The sequence below is a fragment of the Eucyclogobius newberryi genome, unplaced genomic scaffold (genome assembly GCF_026437365.1).
Source record: "Eucyclogobius newberryi isolate DKJ021-1_F unplaced genomic scaffold, fEucNew1.0.hap1 SCAF_8, whole genome shotgun sequence".
Lineage (NCBI taxonomy): Eukaryota > Metazoa > Chordata > Actinopteri > Gobiiformes > Gobiidae > Eucyclogobius > Eucyclogobius newberryi.
In genome coordinates, this window is record NW_027316500.1 from 30453211 (window position 1) to 30467970 (window position 14760).

A 14760-nucleotide genomic window follows, 5' to 3' on the forward strand; every position below is an offset into this window, starting at 1 on the left:
TTCACTAAATCTCGAGCTCTCGCTTTTTTGATCATATTTTATCGTCAATAATGGAGTCGGGATTTTTAAATTGAGTTCCACTGCCCATAGTTTATAAATGTCAGTAAAAACACGTGGTTTGGAGCAGAAGTCAGACTTTGCAGTAAGACATTTGATTATATGATGTGTTAAATGGTACAGATTAAGAGTCTGTGTAGTTATTAAGCCATTTTTAGTTTGTATTTGATTTAATCTGATCAAAAACCGATTGATATATCCTTAACGCTTAGCTCTAAAACATGTGGCATTTCAAACATGCAGCTTTTAACCCCTGAAACGCATTAAAGTACTAAAAAGTCAAACTTAAATACGTATAACTCACATAAATTTCAAAGCCAATTAAATTAGCCGTCGTTCGATGAGTTTTGCTGAAGTTTTACGCTCTCGTTGTGTCGAGCCGTTACACCTGAAGGCAATATTTTAGGTGCATACAACTGGGCTATAGCACAAATGTGCTAAAACTGTACCATGACGACCTCGTGAGCTCCAGATCGCACGTGTAGCACCACCGAATCCATTATCCATCCACTGTTTAAGCCCAAAACCTCACAGAAACTGAACGACGACGACGTCTTCTTCTTTAGCGTTGTGTGCAAAAAACGTAGGCACAATCCGTCACCGGCGACACTGAAAAGTCTGTTGCATGCAAGACCTGATCGAGATAAACATGCAGTTCGACCCCCAAACCCCCTAACGCCCGCACACGACCACAACGCCGCAGTTTTTAAAGGTATCGTCCAGGACGCATGGCTTCTTCTTCTGACAGCTATTCGTATTGTGTTACGGCTACGCGCGCCTCGTCGTAGCGCGTGTAAAGTTAACGCGGTGTCGTCGTAGCCCGTGTAAAGTTTACGCGGTGCCGTCGTAGCCCGTGTAAAGTTTACGCGGTGTCGTCGTAGCCCGTGTAAAGTGTACGCGGTGTCGTCGTAGCCCGTGTAAAGTTTACGCGGTGCCGTCGTAGCCCGTGTAAAGTTTACGCGGTGTCGTCGTAGCCCGTGTAAAGTTTACGCGGTGCCGTCGTAGCCCGTGTAAAGTTTACGCGGCGTCTTTAGCAGCACAGCCATTACGCAGGATTACATTGACAAAACACTAGAAAATAATGTTAATACAAAAATAGACTTACAAATCCAAAGCAAACTATTTTGATTGCTTTATTATTATTATATTGTTAGCTGTTTTCTATCTTGCTACATTGTTTAGCGTCGGTTTGTTTTGTTAAACGCCAACGCTACTACAGCTTCTCAAATAAGTGCATGCATCTTCTTTTTTTTTTTTCAACATACAATTTAAATTATTCATCTAGTATGGAAAATAAAAATAGATCCTTTTCAGAGTATTTCCGCGCGGCGGCTGAAGCAGGACGATATCCAGTCAACGGGACCGAGCGCAGCCGCGTCGTGTGCAAACTTTATGCCTTTTTCCCCCGTTTGTTGTTTTGTCGTTTGTTGTTGTTGTTTTTCGGGGAAATTTTGAGTGGATGAGTTCTTGATTCAGAGTAAATTCCTGCAGCAGATGATGGTGTGGAACAGGGAACCAGGGGAACTTGTGATGTCACTGCAAGAACTAGTTTGACTTTGATTCAGAATCGTCATCTCGTTTAGAGTCGTTTTGACTTATCTGTCAAGTCTATTGTTAAATCAAGCTAAACTTTCTGGCTGTTGGGTAAAAGGTTTTTCCAAGATACATAATATTTAATTGTAATTTTTTTTTAACCCTAGCACTTGTTTTTACTCCAAAAATGAACAACATATTGTAAAAAGCAAAAGGCTCTTCTCTTTTAAGTGTTATTAATTCTATTAAAGAAATATGAAAAAAAAAACTCAAGTGCATTTTGAAGGTTCATATTGTGAACTATGTCTTGGTTTTATCATTTTTTGCACTTTTTTAAATCGAGTTATTTTACTTTTCATGACAAATCTTCTTGAAATAAAGAAATGCATAAAAACAAATATTGTAGTGATGCCTGTCAGCAATACTTAGAAGTTTAACTTAACTTCTGACATTTTTTAAACCATTGTGGCTTTTCCTCCTTTTTTGCAGTGTACACAAAAAGACTATTAAAAAAATATTTTGACACCTTTTTCCATTAATTTATGAGATTTATACATTTGATGTGATTTATAATTTATACAAATATCTCAATAGTAAAAGGTGAATTAGAATACTTGAACAATAACATGTTTGAGTGAATAAATCAAAACAAATCAAAACGAGATGGTATTTTCTGAATCCAACTCAATTCAACGAGATGTTTTTGCAGTGTAATAATGAAACTCTTGCAGGTTTGGATGTTTTTGCAGTGTAATAATGAAACTCTTGCAGGTTTGGATGTTTTTGCAGTGTAATAATGAAACTCTTGCAGGTTTGGATGCTTTTGCAGTGTACGGGTGCGGTTCTTTTGGGGGCGGGCCTCGGCGGACCCTCAGCTCCAGCGGAAGGACACGTGTCTGGGCCGGTCCCCGCCCTCCTTCACCAGGGGCTTGTGGAACTCGCGCCCGGCCCGTGAGTGGATGGAGGCCCAGCAGTACTCGCAGTAGTACTGGAGGCACGTCACGTTGGCGCAGAAGAACGGAGCGAATTTGCCCCCGCAGCGAGCGCCCTGGCACTCGTCGCACATCTGATCGTCCAGGACGTAGGGCTTCACCTCCACCTGAGAGAGACGGAGAGGAGGGTTTCATTCTGGTGTAATCCCTCACCTGTCCAGGAGGGGCCACGGTAGTTTTTCATTTATCATTAGCCTTGAGCCAAAGGTATTGAGCGAGACTAATTGTCATCTCGTTCAGAGCCACAAGAATTGCAAAAATCATGTATTTGACAAGAATGAACGTACCAATGTTTGATAAACAAATTAGAACTCTGTAAGCTCTAAAGATTTTAAGTTTATTCATATTTAAAGGACAAATATTTAGCATTATTTGTGTTGTTATTAGCATTTAAACATGCTCTTGAGTACCTTAGGTTGAAATTTCATGTTAAAAACTAAAAGCTCACTTTACCCACACGAGGATCTGAGTTTAGGGCTCCATCTACAGGCAGCAGAGGGAATTACGTATTGCCAATAAAGCTACACAGAAGTAATGAACGTGATGAGTCCGGTGATTATTCATGGACTGAAAAACGGAACAGAAGGTTCTCGGAGCAACGTCCCAGATGGAGAACACGGAGGGTTTAGGGTTAGGAGTGTTTTTGACGCTCGGAGGGGAGAGGACTTTCTAACCAGGATTCATCAAACGAGTGTGAAGGGAGCTAAACTCCAGGTATGTTCTTGATGAAGAACGATGGGGCCAACGAAGAAAGATGAAACTGAAAATGGACCATGTCAAACCCCACCAGGAAACGCTACAGGAAGTCGGCCATATTTGATGAAACCTGGAAATGACATTGTCAGATTTGAACGGACCCAATAGAGCTGCCTATCCAGAAAAAAAAAATATTTCACCACTTCCATTTAACTAAGCAAATACAATAGATGGAAAACTGGAAAACTGCTGCAGGTGATGATCCTTCAGCTGCAACACTGTATTTAAAGCGCCCCCTACAGGCCGGACGACTTATTGAACTAAAATGCACTTATAGTAAATTTTGAATTTTACTAAAAAAGAATACAAAAATGTTATGCACATATTTTAGGTTTTTTTAATCTCTCTTCCTGTTTGTAATTGATGACATCACACTCGGAAATTACCCAGCAAACACTGGGCCAAAACTCATCTAACGTTACAATGTTTTATTTGACAAATAAAAATATATGAAAGCGACTTTAATTTGTTGAATTGATGTTTAGTAAATTCTGCAAAAACTTTGACAGGAAGTGACATCACACCAGGGACACTCGTTCCAGTCATTTTCTACAAATTTTTCAGCGTTTTCTCCACAAATACCTGCTCGATCGTTGTCAAACTATCATTTACATGTACGACAGCTATAAATACATCAGATAAAGTCAAATTTAGAACATGGGCGTCATGGGCATTTTAAACCAGTGGCGAGCGGCTTCTCATTTCTGAAACGACCATGCGGAGAGACGAATCCCGTGGTCATGGACGAGAAGGCTTTGTCGCTCTCTCCATCATCAATACAAGAACATCTGGAGAAAAATGATACAACTCTGGATGGAAATAAATCTTTGTGATAAAATGTGAATATATGATTATATTTCTGTGATGTATTTTATCTGCATAATAGTGATATTTTATCTGCATCATTAGTCTAAGAGAAGAACGGGTGTGACAGCATTTGTTTGTGAAGGGGTCGTAAAGATGGGCCAAAGGATGTTTACCCTAGGGGGGGTGATAACCCAGAGGAGTCTGGGTAATGTTTACCCAAGGCTTGATCTCTACGGAAAAATACCAAGTGCCTTGATGTGAGGCTGACCAATGAGAAATGTGACCCGCCTTTTCCAGAATATCTAATAAAACCAACCAGCATGGGAAAAAACGGTGTGAGACGCGGGGGTGAGACGCAGGAGGGTCAGCCAGGCTCCTTACAACGGCCTGGCTGACACAGTCCCCGCGTTTTCTCCCATGCATGCCACACAAATGTCTGATGTTTCTGTGTCGTTTCATATTCTAGGTTGAATTGTGTTCTCTATGTGTTACGGAATAGCATCGGTGTATGTCTAATTCCATGACAATCTTCTAATACTGCGGAAGTCCGTCCTAGAAGAGTGTGATGTTAAGCTCCAGTGGCTCCAGCTCTTTGTCTTCTCTGTAGTTAAACGTCTGTGAGTCCGTGTCGGGCGTCTCGTTACCGTCTCGTTACCGTCCGGTCCGGGGCCCACGTGAGGAAGTCCCCGTCGGGCCTGTAATCACTGCGGGCGGACATAATTACGCCGTTCCGTCCACACACACACGCACACGCACACACAAGTGGCTCCGGGTCCTCTGCAGCTGCCTATTTTAAACCCGGGTCGAAACGCTCGGGGAGACTGGGCGTCGGCCAAAGCAGGGCCGGGGGCGGGGCTTCACTCGCGGGCCAAATTAGAGAGAGGAGTCACAGTCTGTGTTGTGACTGGGAGAAGACGAGTCATAACCCAATAATATCCCATGACGGGACAGGGGAGACTATGGACAAATACTGCAACTACATAATGAAATACTGCAACTATTTAATGAAATACTGCAACTGTATAGTGAAATACTGCAACTGTATAGTGAAATACTGCAACTATGTAATGAAGCATAAAAGCTGCTGATGGTTCAAATCTTTTTTTATAGTTTTTTGTTGAATAACTATGTTGATAAAAGGAACTGGACATTTCTCCATGGTGATGTTCTTACTTTATCTGGTTTAAGTTTAACGTTTTTATCTTTCATGTATTTATGAAAGTGAATCAAATCTAATCAATTAGAGCAGTGGTTCTCAAACTGTGGTACGCAAGCTCTTTCTGGTGGTACGTGAACTCCTCTGCATTTTTAATTATATCTGCTCAAGTTAGAGTCTTATCTACGTTTTGGTCCTTTGGATCGTTTCTTGGACTACATCTTTGTTACAATAGTTTTAACCAACTGTAGATCTGACAATTGTCCTGTTTTAGACCCGGTTTAGATCTGGTTTAGCCTTAATTTAGACCTGGTTTAGCCTTAATTTAGACCTGAAAATAGTCCTGTTTTAGACCCGGTTTAGATCTAGTTTAGCCTTAATTTAGACCTGGTTTAATTTAGACCTGAAAACAGTCCCGTTTTGGACCCAGTTTAGACCTGGTTTAATTTAGACCTGAAAACAGTCCCGTTTTGGACCCAGTTTAGACCTGGTTTAGCCTTAATTTAGACTTGAAAATAGTCCTATTTTATATCTGGTTTATTCTTTTTTTTAGACCTGAAAATAGTCCTGTTTTATATCTGGTTTATTCTTTTTTTTAGACCTGAAAATAGTCCTGTTTTAGACCCGGTTTAGATCTAGTTTAGCCTTAATTTAGACCTGGTTTAATTTAGACCTGAAAACAGTCCCGTTTTGGACCCAGTTTAGACCTGGTTTAATTTAGACCTGAAAACAGTCCCGTTTTGGACCCAGTTTAGACCTGGTTTAGCCTTAATTTAGACTTGAAAATAGTCCTATTTTATATCTGGTTTATTCTTTTTTTTAGACCTGAAAATAGTCCTGTTTTATATCTGGTTTATTCTTTTTTTAGACCTGAAAATAGTCCTGTTTTAGACCTGGTTTAGATCTTGTGGTACTTGGTGCGACAAGTTAAAGAGAACCACTGAATCAGGTGATTTTATTGGTGAAAAAGAAATTAAAAAACACAACTAAAACTCTGTGAGCGCTTCTCCACAGATCTGACCTGTAACTTGTGCTTGTCGTGTCACCTGTCAACCTCGTCTCTTCTTTTCTCCTCTTCATTCACACCAGTTTGATGAGTCCTGGTTACACGTCCTCTCCCTCCGAGCGTCAAAAACATGCTGTTCTAAATCTCCTTGACGACTGATGTTTTCTCAATCTGAGACTCGTCCTGTGACTTTCTGTCGTCCAATCATGATCTTTACAACTGCGTGACTGCATCAGAGATATTCTGAAGATCTTATATTACATTTGTGTAATTCCCTCTGAAGCCTGTAGATGGAACCAAAGCTCAATTTCCCTGGTGTTTCCTAAGACTATGACAAACTAATATTTTATAATTTTGTGAACTTTTTTTTTTTTCAAACTGAAGGTCCTCAAGAACATGTTTGAAGGCCAATACCAAAACAAATAATGCACAATATTTGTCCTTTAATGCCACGGACACAAAGAAAGTGTCATTTTTGTTGCGTTAAGAAGGTACACTAGGGAAAAAATCGTATCTGGTATTAAAAATGCGTGAATTAAGTCATATCTTGGTTTGAGTATATTTTTAAAGTCTTAAAATACAATTAGTCAATAAAACGAGAGCAGAAGCATGTTTTTTTTGTTCTCATTTCAAGTTGTCTTTTCCATATTTATAGTAAAGGAATAGATGTTATGCTAGTGCCATTGGCAAATCTTGCTTTAAGAGAGTCAAAATACACTAAATCCAGATAAATACTTCTTAATTCAAGCACTTTAGTCCAGTGCAGTGTTTTTAAGTGTAGAATGAGTGGACTCCTCTCCACAGACGCGGCGCGCTCACCCTCTTGTCGATGTCGTTGTGCTGCAGCTGGACGAAGCGTGCGCTGATGGCGGCGATGTAACTCTGCTGGTTTGAGAAGGCCACTCGCCCCGCCCCCTTCGGGTACTTCAGCTCCGGGTCGGTGTCGATGCCCGCGTAACACACCCCTCCATAGAGCCGGTCCATGATCATCGCCAACTCCACTGAGAGAGAAACAGAAAGTAGTCACATGCCTGATAAAGTTTAAAGGATATTAATAAACAAACATCATTCTACGGAAACCGCATTGCTCAAAGTCTCCAGTGACATTATGATGTCTGCTGATTCTGGGAAATGCACTGTTTTAGTTCTGTTGGATCTGTCTGCACGGTTGACCTTTGACACTGTCGACCATCATATCCTGTTGAACAGACTGAGGGACCTGATTGGACTATCAGGGTCAGTTCTTCATTGGTTTTCCTCATATTTATTCGGTCGGAGCTTTAGTGTTGCTGCAAACCAAATAATGTCCGACACAGCTGATCTGTTGTGTGGAGTTCCTCAGGGCTCCGTCTTGGGTCCCGTCTTATTTCTGCTTTATATAATTCCCCTGGGAATGATCATTAAAGAGTTTAGTGATGTGTCCTATCACCTGTTCGCTGACGATATTCAGCTCTATTGCTCTTTTAAACCTTCTGAGATCCAGAAGCTGAACTCCTTGGTCAGTTGTTTAGTGCAAATAAAACAATGTAAAAACTCGTTGCACCTAAATGCTGACAAAACAGAAACTCTGATTATTGCCCCTGATGATGTCATTCCAGGGATAAACCAGTACTTGGGTGTTTTAGGCCAGACTGTAAAACCAAGTCTTAGAAACTTGGGTGTTGTCTTTGACAAAGACATGTCTTTAGAGCACCACTCTAAGCTGTTGACGAGGAACTGTTTCTTTCAGTTGAGGAAAATCTCTAAGCTCAGGAAAATGGTGTCTCAAAATGACCTGGAAGTTATAATTCATGCCTTTGTGTCTTCACGTTTAGACTATTGTAACAGTTTGTTTTCCTGTCTTAACAAGAAGGAACTCTCTCGTCTGCAGCTGGTCCAGAACTCTGCAGCGAGGATCTTAACCCGCACCAATAGAAGGGCCCACATTTCACCCATTCTTAAAGCCCTTCACTGGAGCCGGTCTCCTACCAGATACAGTTTAAAATTCTTGTTTTAACTTTTAGGGCTTTAAATGGTCAGGTCCCATCGTACATCAGCGATCTGATTAAACCGTACACTCCCTCTCGCTCACTAAGGTCCTTGGACCAGGAACTGTTGTTGGTTCCTCGCACCCGTTTTGGGACCAGAGGAGACCGATCCTTCCAGGCTGTTGCCCCCAGACTCTGGAACGATCTTCCGCTCTCCCTGCAGTCACTGGACTCAGTTATTGCTTTTAAGGGTCAGCTTAAAACCTTTTTATTTAGTCAAGCCTTTTAATTGCATTTGTTTTAGGGACTGATTTGACTGTATATTGTTGTATATGTATTGCTCACTGTACATTTTTTGTGTTTTTATTGTTTTATTCTGTGTTTTGTGAAGCACTTTGTGACCTCTGTCTGTGAAAGGTGCTATACAAATAAAATTTACTCACTTACTTACTAAATAATTAGTCCTCCTCATAAGTGATTAGTCCTCCTCGATTAGTCCTCATAAACTATTAGTCCGCCTCGATTAGTCCTCATAAACTATTAGTCCTCCTGTAAGTGATAAGTCCTCCTCATAAACGATTAGTCAAACGATTAGTCCTCGTAAGTGATTAGTCCTCGTAAGTGATTAGTCCTCGTAAGTGATTAGTCCTCGTAAGTGATTAGTCCTCATAAGTGATTAGTCCCTCCTGACCTGCTCTGAGCGGCCTCGGGACTCCTCCCACAAAGATGGTCTTCCTCGGGTCCAGAGGTTGAGAACCGTCCATCACAAAGTCGCTGTCGCTCAGGTTCCATGGACGGATCTGGACCTGGGTCAGAACAGCAGAACGAGGTGTTAACGAGCTCGTTAAAGCTGCACTGTGAAGCTTTTCTGGAGGAGAGCGCCGCAAGGGACGGTTTATGGACCTTTTGAAGTGCTTTATCAGGATGTTTCACATTTCCAAATCGAGGCGACAGGAGAAGATGATTTAATATGTTTTCAATCATTCACCGACATCAGATACAGATGCTAAGGATTCTCTGTATTTTTAACAAAAGATAAGGTGAATTATGTTGATTTTTTTCAGGGTAGAAATGTTAAATACAATTTCCTTGTCTTAAAATTGTATTTGGGGTCAACATTTTGAAGTATTTGCAAGTAAAATTTAAAACGTGATTTGACTTTGATCGAAAATGCCATCGACATCGCATTAAATAAAGTACAATATAGTTGTAAATGTGTTTAAACCAGGCTTTGACATCACATGTATTGAGGGCTTTTTATTTGCCAAAAACAACATTTTTCATGTTTTGTGATATTCAATTCAAATTTATTTCAATTTCTATATTGAAATGTCATGACTACGGTTTCCAAATTTAGATTTAGGGAGTGTTTCAAGCCACGCCCTTATAACCAACGTGAAAACATACTGTCATTTCACTTCTTTAGCCACACAAACAATTTGCGCCTGACATTTCAGTTTTTTATTTATCATTTTCCTTTCCCTGTCAAATATAAAAGAAAGAAACACACAATATCCTGATGAAATACAAATAAAACATCCAATAAAACATAATAAAATACACAGAAATGGAATAAAACCGTGTAAAACAAAATCTCTGGTTCTGTCGTCTCCAACACGTTCCATAAATTCCTTTCATTTAAAAAGTGTTGTATTTTGTTCCATAAACCGAGAGGAAAGTTTCCCTCGCTCTGTATTGATCGGGTGAAACTCTAAAATAAGAACGTCCTGAGATCTTTATTGACGAGTACTTTCTGCTCTTCTGCAAATATGTTCAATAATCAGACAAAATGAACAAAGGTCAGAGCTGTTCTCTTCACATCCGACTTTAGAGATGAACCTCAGAGCTGAACCTCAGAGATGAACCTCAGAGCTGAACCTCAGAGCTGAACCTCAGTTGAACCTCAGAGCTGAACCTCAGAGCTGAACCTCAGAGATGAACCTCAGAGCTGAACCTCAGAGATGAACCTCAGAGATGAACCTCAGACATGAACCTCAGAGCTGAACCTCAGAGATGAACCTCAGAGATGAACCTCAGAGCTGAACCTCAGAGATGAACCTCAGAGATGAACCTCAGAGATGAACCTCAGACATGAACCTCAGAGCTGAACCTCAGAGATGAACCTCAGAGCTGAACCTCAGAGATGAACCTCAGAGCTGAACCTCAGAGCTGAACCTCAGAGATGAACCTCAGAGCTGAACCTCAGAGCTGAACCTCAGAGATGAACCTCAGAGATGAACCTCAGAGCTGAACCTCAGAGTTGAACCTCAGAGCTGAACCTCAGAGATGAACCTCAGAGATGAACCTCAGAGCTGAACCTCAGAGTTGAACCTCAGAGATGAACCTCAGAGATGAACCTCAGAGATGAACCTCAGAGCTGAACCTCAGAGTTGAACCTCAGAGCTGAACCTCAGAGATGAACCTCAGAGTTGAACCTCAGAGCTGAACCTCAGAGATGAACCTCAGAGATGAACCTCAGGGCTGAACCTCAGGGCTGAACCTCAGAGATTAACCTTGGATTTAGATTATTAATTAATTAATTGTAAATAACAGTGGTCCAAAGATGGGCCCTTGAGGAACTCCTTTATTAAGGTCAGAACATTCAGATTGAAATCATGAGCTTGAGCTCTATTAATGAGGAAATCTGCAAAACATTTTTTAGAATTTGTATTGAATTCAAAAACATCCAGACGATCCAAGAGAATCCAGTGATCCAAGAGAATCCAGTGATCCAAGAGAATCCAGTGATCCAAGAGAATCCAGTGATCCAAGAGAATCCAGACGATCCAAGAGAATCCAGTGATCCAAGAGAATCCAGTGATCCAAGAGAATCCAGTGATCCAAGAGAATCCAGACGATCCAAGAGAATCCAGACGATCCAAGAGAATCCAGACGATCCAAGAGAATCCAGTGATCCAAGAGAATCCAGTGATCCAAGAGAATCCAGACGATCCAAGAGAATCCAGACGATCCAAGAGAATCCAGTGATCCAAGAGAATCCAGTGATCCAAGAGAATCCAGACGATCCAAGAGAATCCAGTGATCCAAGAGAATCCAGTGATCCAAGAGAATCCAGTGATCCAAGAGAATCCAGACGATCCAAGAGAATCCAGTGATCCAAGAGAATCCAGACGATCCAAGAGAATCCAGACGATCCAAGAGAATCCAGTGATCCAAGAGAATCCAGACGATCCAAGAGAATCCAGTGATCCACTGAAGGTCAAACACTGTAGCGCTCAAGAGGCTGAGCTCTGCCAAGTCACTGAGCGGAAACTTCCTTTCCTCTTCCCTCTCTTCCCTCCTCCCCTCTCTTCTCTTTAGTCTCTCTCCTCTTCTCTCTTCTCTCCGTCCCGGGACACGCCTGTGTTAATATTTTACAGGAGTCGTGGGCCTGTCAGAGCTCCACCTGCCCCTGTCCCACAGCTGACCCGCAGACGAGGGAGAGTGAGAGTCGGGCCCTACTCGAGGGCCCGACTCGAGGGCCCGACTGGAGGGCCCGACTGGAGGGCCCGACTCGATCCCCTGATGGCTTGTGTCTCACCGGTTTGTCCTTGATGGTCGGGCTGGACACGCACAGGTACAGCTTGTTGTCTTCTTCGATGCAGGAGTCGATCAGCGCCTGGACCGAGCGTTCCTCCTGGAACAGCAGAAACGCGTAACCTACGGCAACAAAACCACAACATAGAGGTTATTGTGTGTCCTTTCTGCAACGATAGAGTGAAAGTTGTGAGGAGCGACCCAGATCCAGCCGGGTCGTAACCTCACCGGAGGATTAAACCTTAACGACTATTTTTCTCATGTTCAGGCCAGAATTATTGCTTTTGAAACACAATTGGATTTTGAAACGTTGCAATCCGTCAAACACGATCACAAACACAATGCAAACAAGAGATAATCGGTTAATAATCGGTGGAAAAGCTGTAAAAAGCTGAAGGTTCACAAACTTTGACAAAAGCAATGGTACTAGCCGTCTGGATGATCCCAAGTATCAAAATGTAAAGAACGCAATCGTGCTGGGCAATACGAGGGTCGTCAAAATTATCGAAAATCGGACACTAATCGATATTTTAATTTGCTTATTTTGAATTAGGTCAAACATTAACCCTGACACACACAATACGTCCACGAATCTGAGGCGCTACAGAGAAAACACAGATTATTTACAGTAAAAGCCGATATTCTGTCTTGTTAGTTTGTGAATTGTGCCGTATAAAGTTGATAATTAGCATCCAAACGAGATACTCATTTGAGCCAGAATCGATACTAAATTAAATAATCACAATAATCACCTTGAGCTTTATCGGAACTAGAATAAAACCAAGTGAAAACATGAAGAAAGTGCTATTATTGTGTTGAAAATGTATTATAGTCTAGAGTTTTACCGTTGTGGTATTGAAAATGCTATGGAACATTTAGACTTGTCATCGTTATCTTCCTATCATTGTGAAGCAGAATTCACCAAGCGTTGGATTGTTCACCCACTAATAGGGAACGTGAGCTGGGTTTAGACAGGTTAGTTTTACCCTACTGATGATGTGTTGTTGCAATAGTAATTCTGAACTGCCTAAGGCCCGAAGCTGCCTAAGGCCCGAAGTCACTGGGACAGGCTCCAGTCACCCGCGACCCCGAAAGGGAATAAGCGGTAGAAAATGGATGGATGGATCGTTATTGAAATTGTTAATTGTCCTCAAATCCCCAGTCTCAATGAAGGTGGACGCTTTACTGATGATTTTTGTTAGATTTAATGTCAATAAATCCTTCCAAATTCACTATAAGAGCTGGCGAAACACACAAAAAGACAGTGTGTAAATGCTAAATGCCATGCGCTAACATCTTAGCAAAAGAACCGCCACGTTAGCTCGATGAAAGGGCGTAATTACACGACAATTAACCGTATTTTAGCACAAAAAACAAAATATGGTCGACCTCAGTACACAAAATATTACAATTGTGCTTCTATGAGACATGAAACTTACACAAAAACATGTTGACTTTGCTCCGCATTAACTGCTTTTTGGCACCCTTTTTCAAGCAAAACAGGAAGTAGCTCTTCAAAATAAAAGTGTACTCTCAAAAACAGGAACTTAATTGTTACTTTGTTCAAATAAAATAAAGGACATTTACAGGTTTTCGCAAAAGGAAATACACAGTTTGTTCTTTACAGAAAAATATTTCCATTCAAATCGAGCCTCCTCCTGACTCCGCCCGTTGTCCTCGTTGCTCCTCCTCCTCCTCCTCCTCCTCCTCCTCCTCCTCCTCCTCCTCCTCCTCCTCCTCCTGCAGATGAAAGGACCTGAAGTGCTCCCCTCCTGTGGCGGCCCATGCAAAATTCATCATCGTAAAAAAGAAAGAAGAGCTCCACAGTCACGGTGAGTCGACTTGTGCAGGTGAAAAGTTGTGGTGAAAGGCATTCACTCTGCGCCTCTCAATTATTCAGAGCGGCCCCTGCGGGGACGAGGGCCCGATCCGAGAGGAGGCCATTAAGACGAGGAGGCATCAGACCGCATCCATCACAGGACGAGGGAGGAAGTTCTCCTCCCGTGAGTCATTATCGCTGATGAGTGAGTTCACGTCTGCTTCCTCCTGCCACGGTCTGGAGACTGTCGAGTTAAGGAGTCAAACTGTGTGTGACGGCTGTTTCATCATAGGTCCTTTCATCATAGGTCCTTTCATCATAGGTCCTTTCATCATAGGTCCTTTCACCATAGGTCCTTTCATCATAGGTCCTTTCACCATAGGTCCTTTCACCATAGGTCCTTTCATCATAGGTCCTTTCATCATAGGTCCTTTCACCATAAGTCCTTTCATCATAGGTCCTTTCACCATAGGTCCTTTCATCATAGGTCCTTTCACCATAGGTCCTTTCATCATAGGTCCTTTCACCATAGGTCCTTTCATCATAGGTCCTTTCATCATAGGTCCTTTCACCATAGGTCCTTTCATCATAGGTCCTTTCACCATAGGTCCTTTCACCATAGGTCCTTTCACCATAGGTCCTTTCACCATAGGTCCTTTCATCATAGGTCCTTTCATCATAGGTCCTTTCACCATAAGTCCTTTCACCATAGGTCCTTTCACCATAGGTCCTTTCACCATAGGTCCTTTCACCATAGATCCTTTCATCATAGGTCCTTTTCCCCATAAGTCCTTTCATCATAGGTCCTTTCACCATAAGTCCTTGCACCATAGGTCCTTTCACCATGGGTCCTTTCATCATAGGTCCTTTCACCATAGGTCCTTTCATCATAGGTCCTTTCATCATAGGTCCTTTCATCATAGGTCCTTTCACCATAGGTCCTTTCATCATAGGTCCTTTCATCATAGGTCCTTTCACCATAGGTCCTTTCACCATAGGTCCTTTCACCATAGGTCCTTTCATCATAGGTCCTTTCACCATAAGTCCTTTCACCATAGGTCCTTTCACCATAGGTCCTTTCACCATAGGTCCTTTCATCATAGGTCCTTTCATCATAGGTCCTTTCACCA

General features: G+C 41.9%; 1 protein-coding gene across 3 annotated transcripts in view; it reads right to left on the minus strand.

Annotated features, from left to right (window-relative positions):
* Positions 1 to 1080: 1080 nt before the first annotated feature.
* Positions 1081 to 14760, minus strand: part of cpeb3 (cytoplasmic polyadenylation element binding protein 3) — a 54702-nt gene continuing 41022 nt past the window's right edge. The window contains exons 5-8 of one of the 3 annotated variants that reach the window (XM_072437082.1): positions 11816 to 11934; positions 8966 to 9080; positions 7127 to 7308; positions 1081 to 2689 (exon numbers count right to left, since the gene is read on the minus strand). In XM_072437082.1, coding sequence (XP_072293183.1) covers positions 2462 to 2689; positions 7127 to 7308; positions 8966 to 9080; positions 11816 to 11934 — 644 coding nt within the window. In that variant the 3' untranslated portion in view covers positions 1081 to 2461. The remainder of the gene's footprint in view (positions 2690 to 7126; positions 7309 to 8965; positions 9081 to 11815; positions 11935 to 14760) is intronic. The other 2 variants (XM_072437081.1, XM_072437083.1) reach the window with 2 other exon arrangements.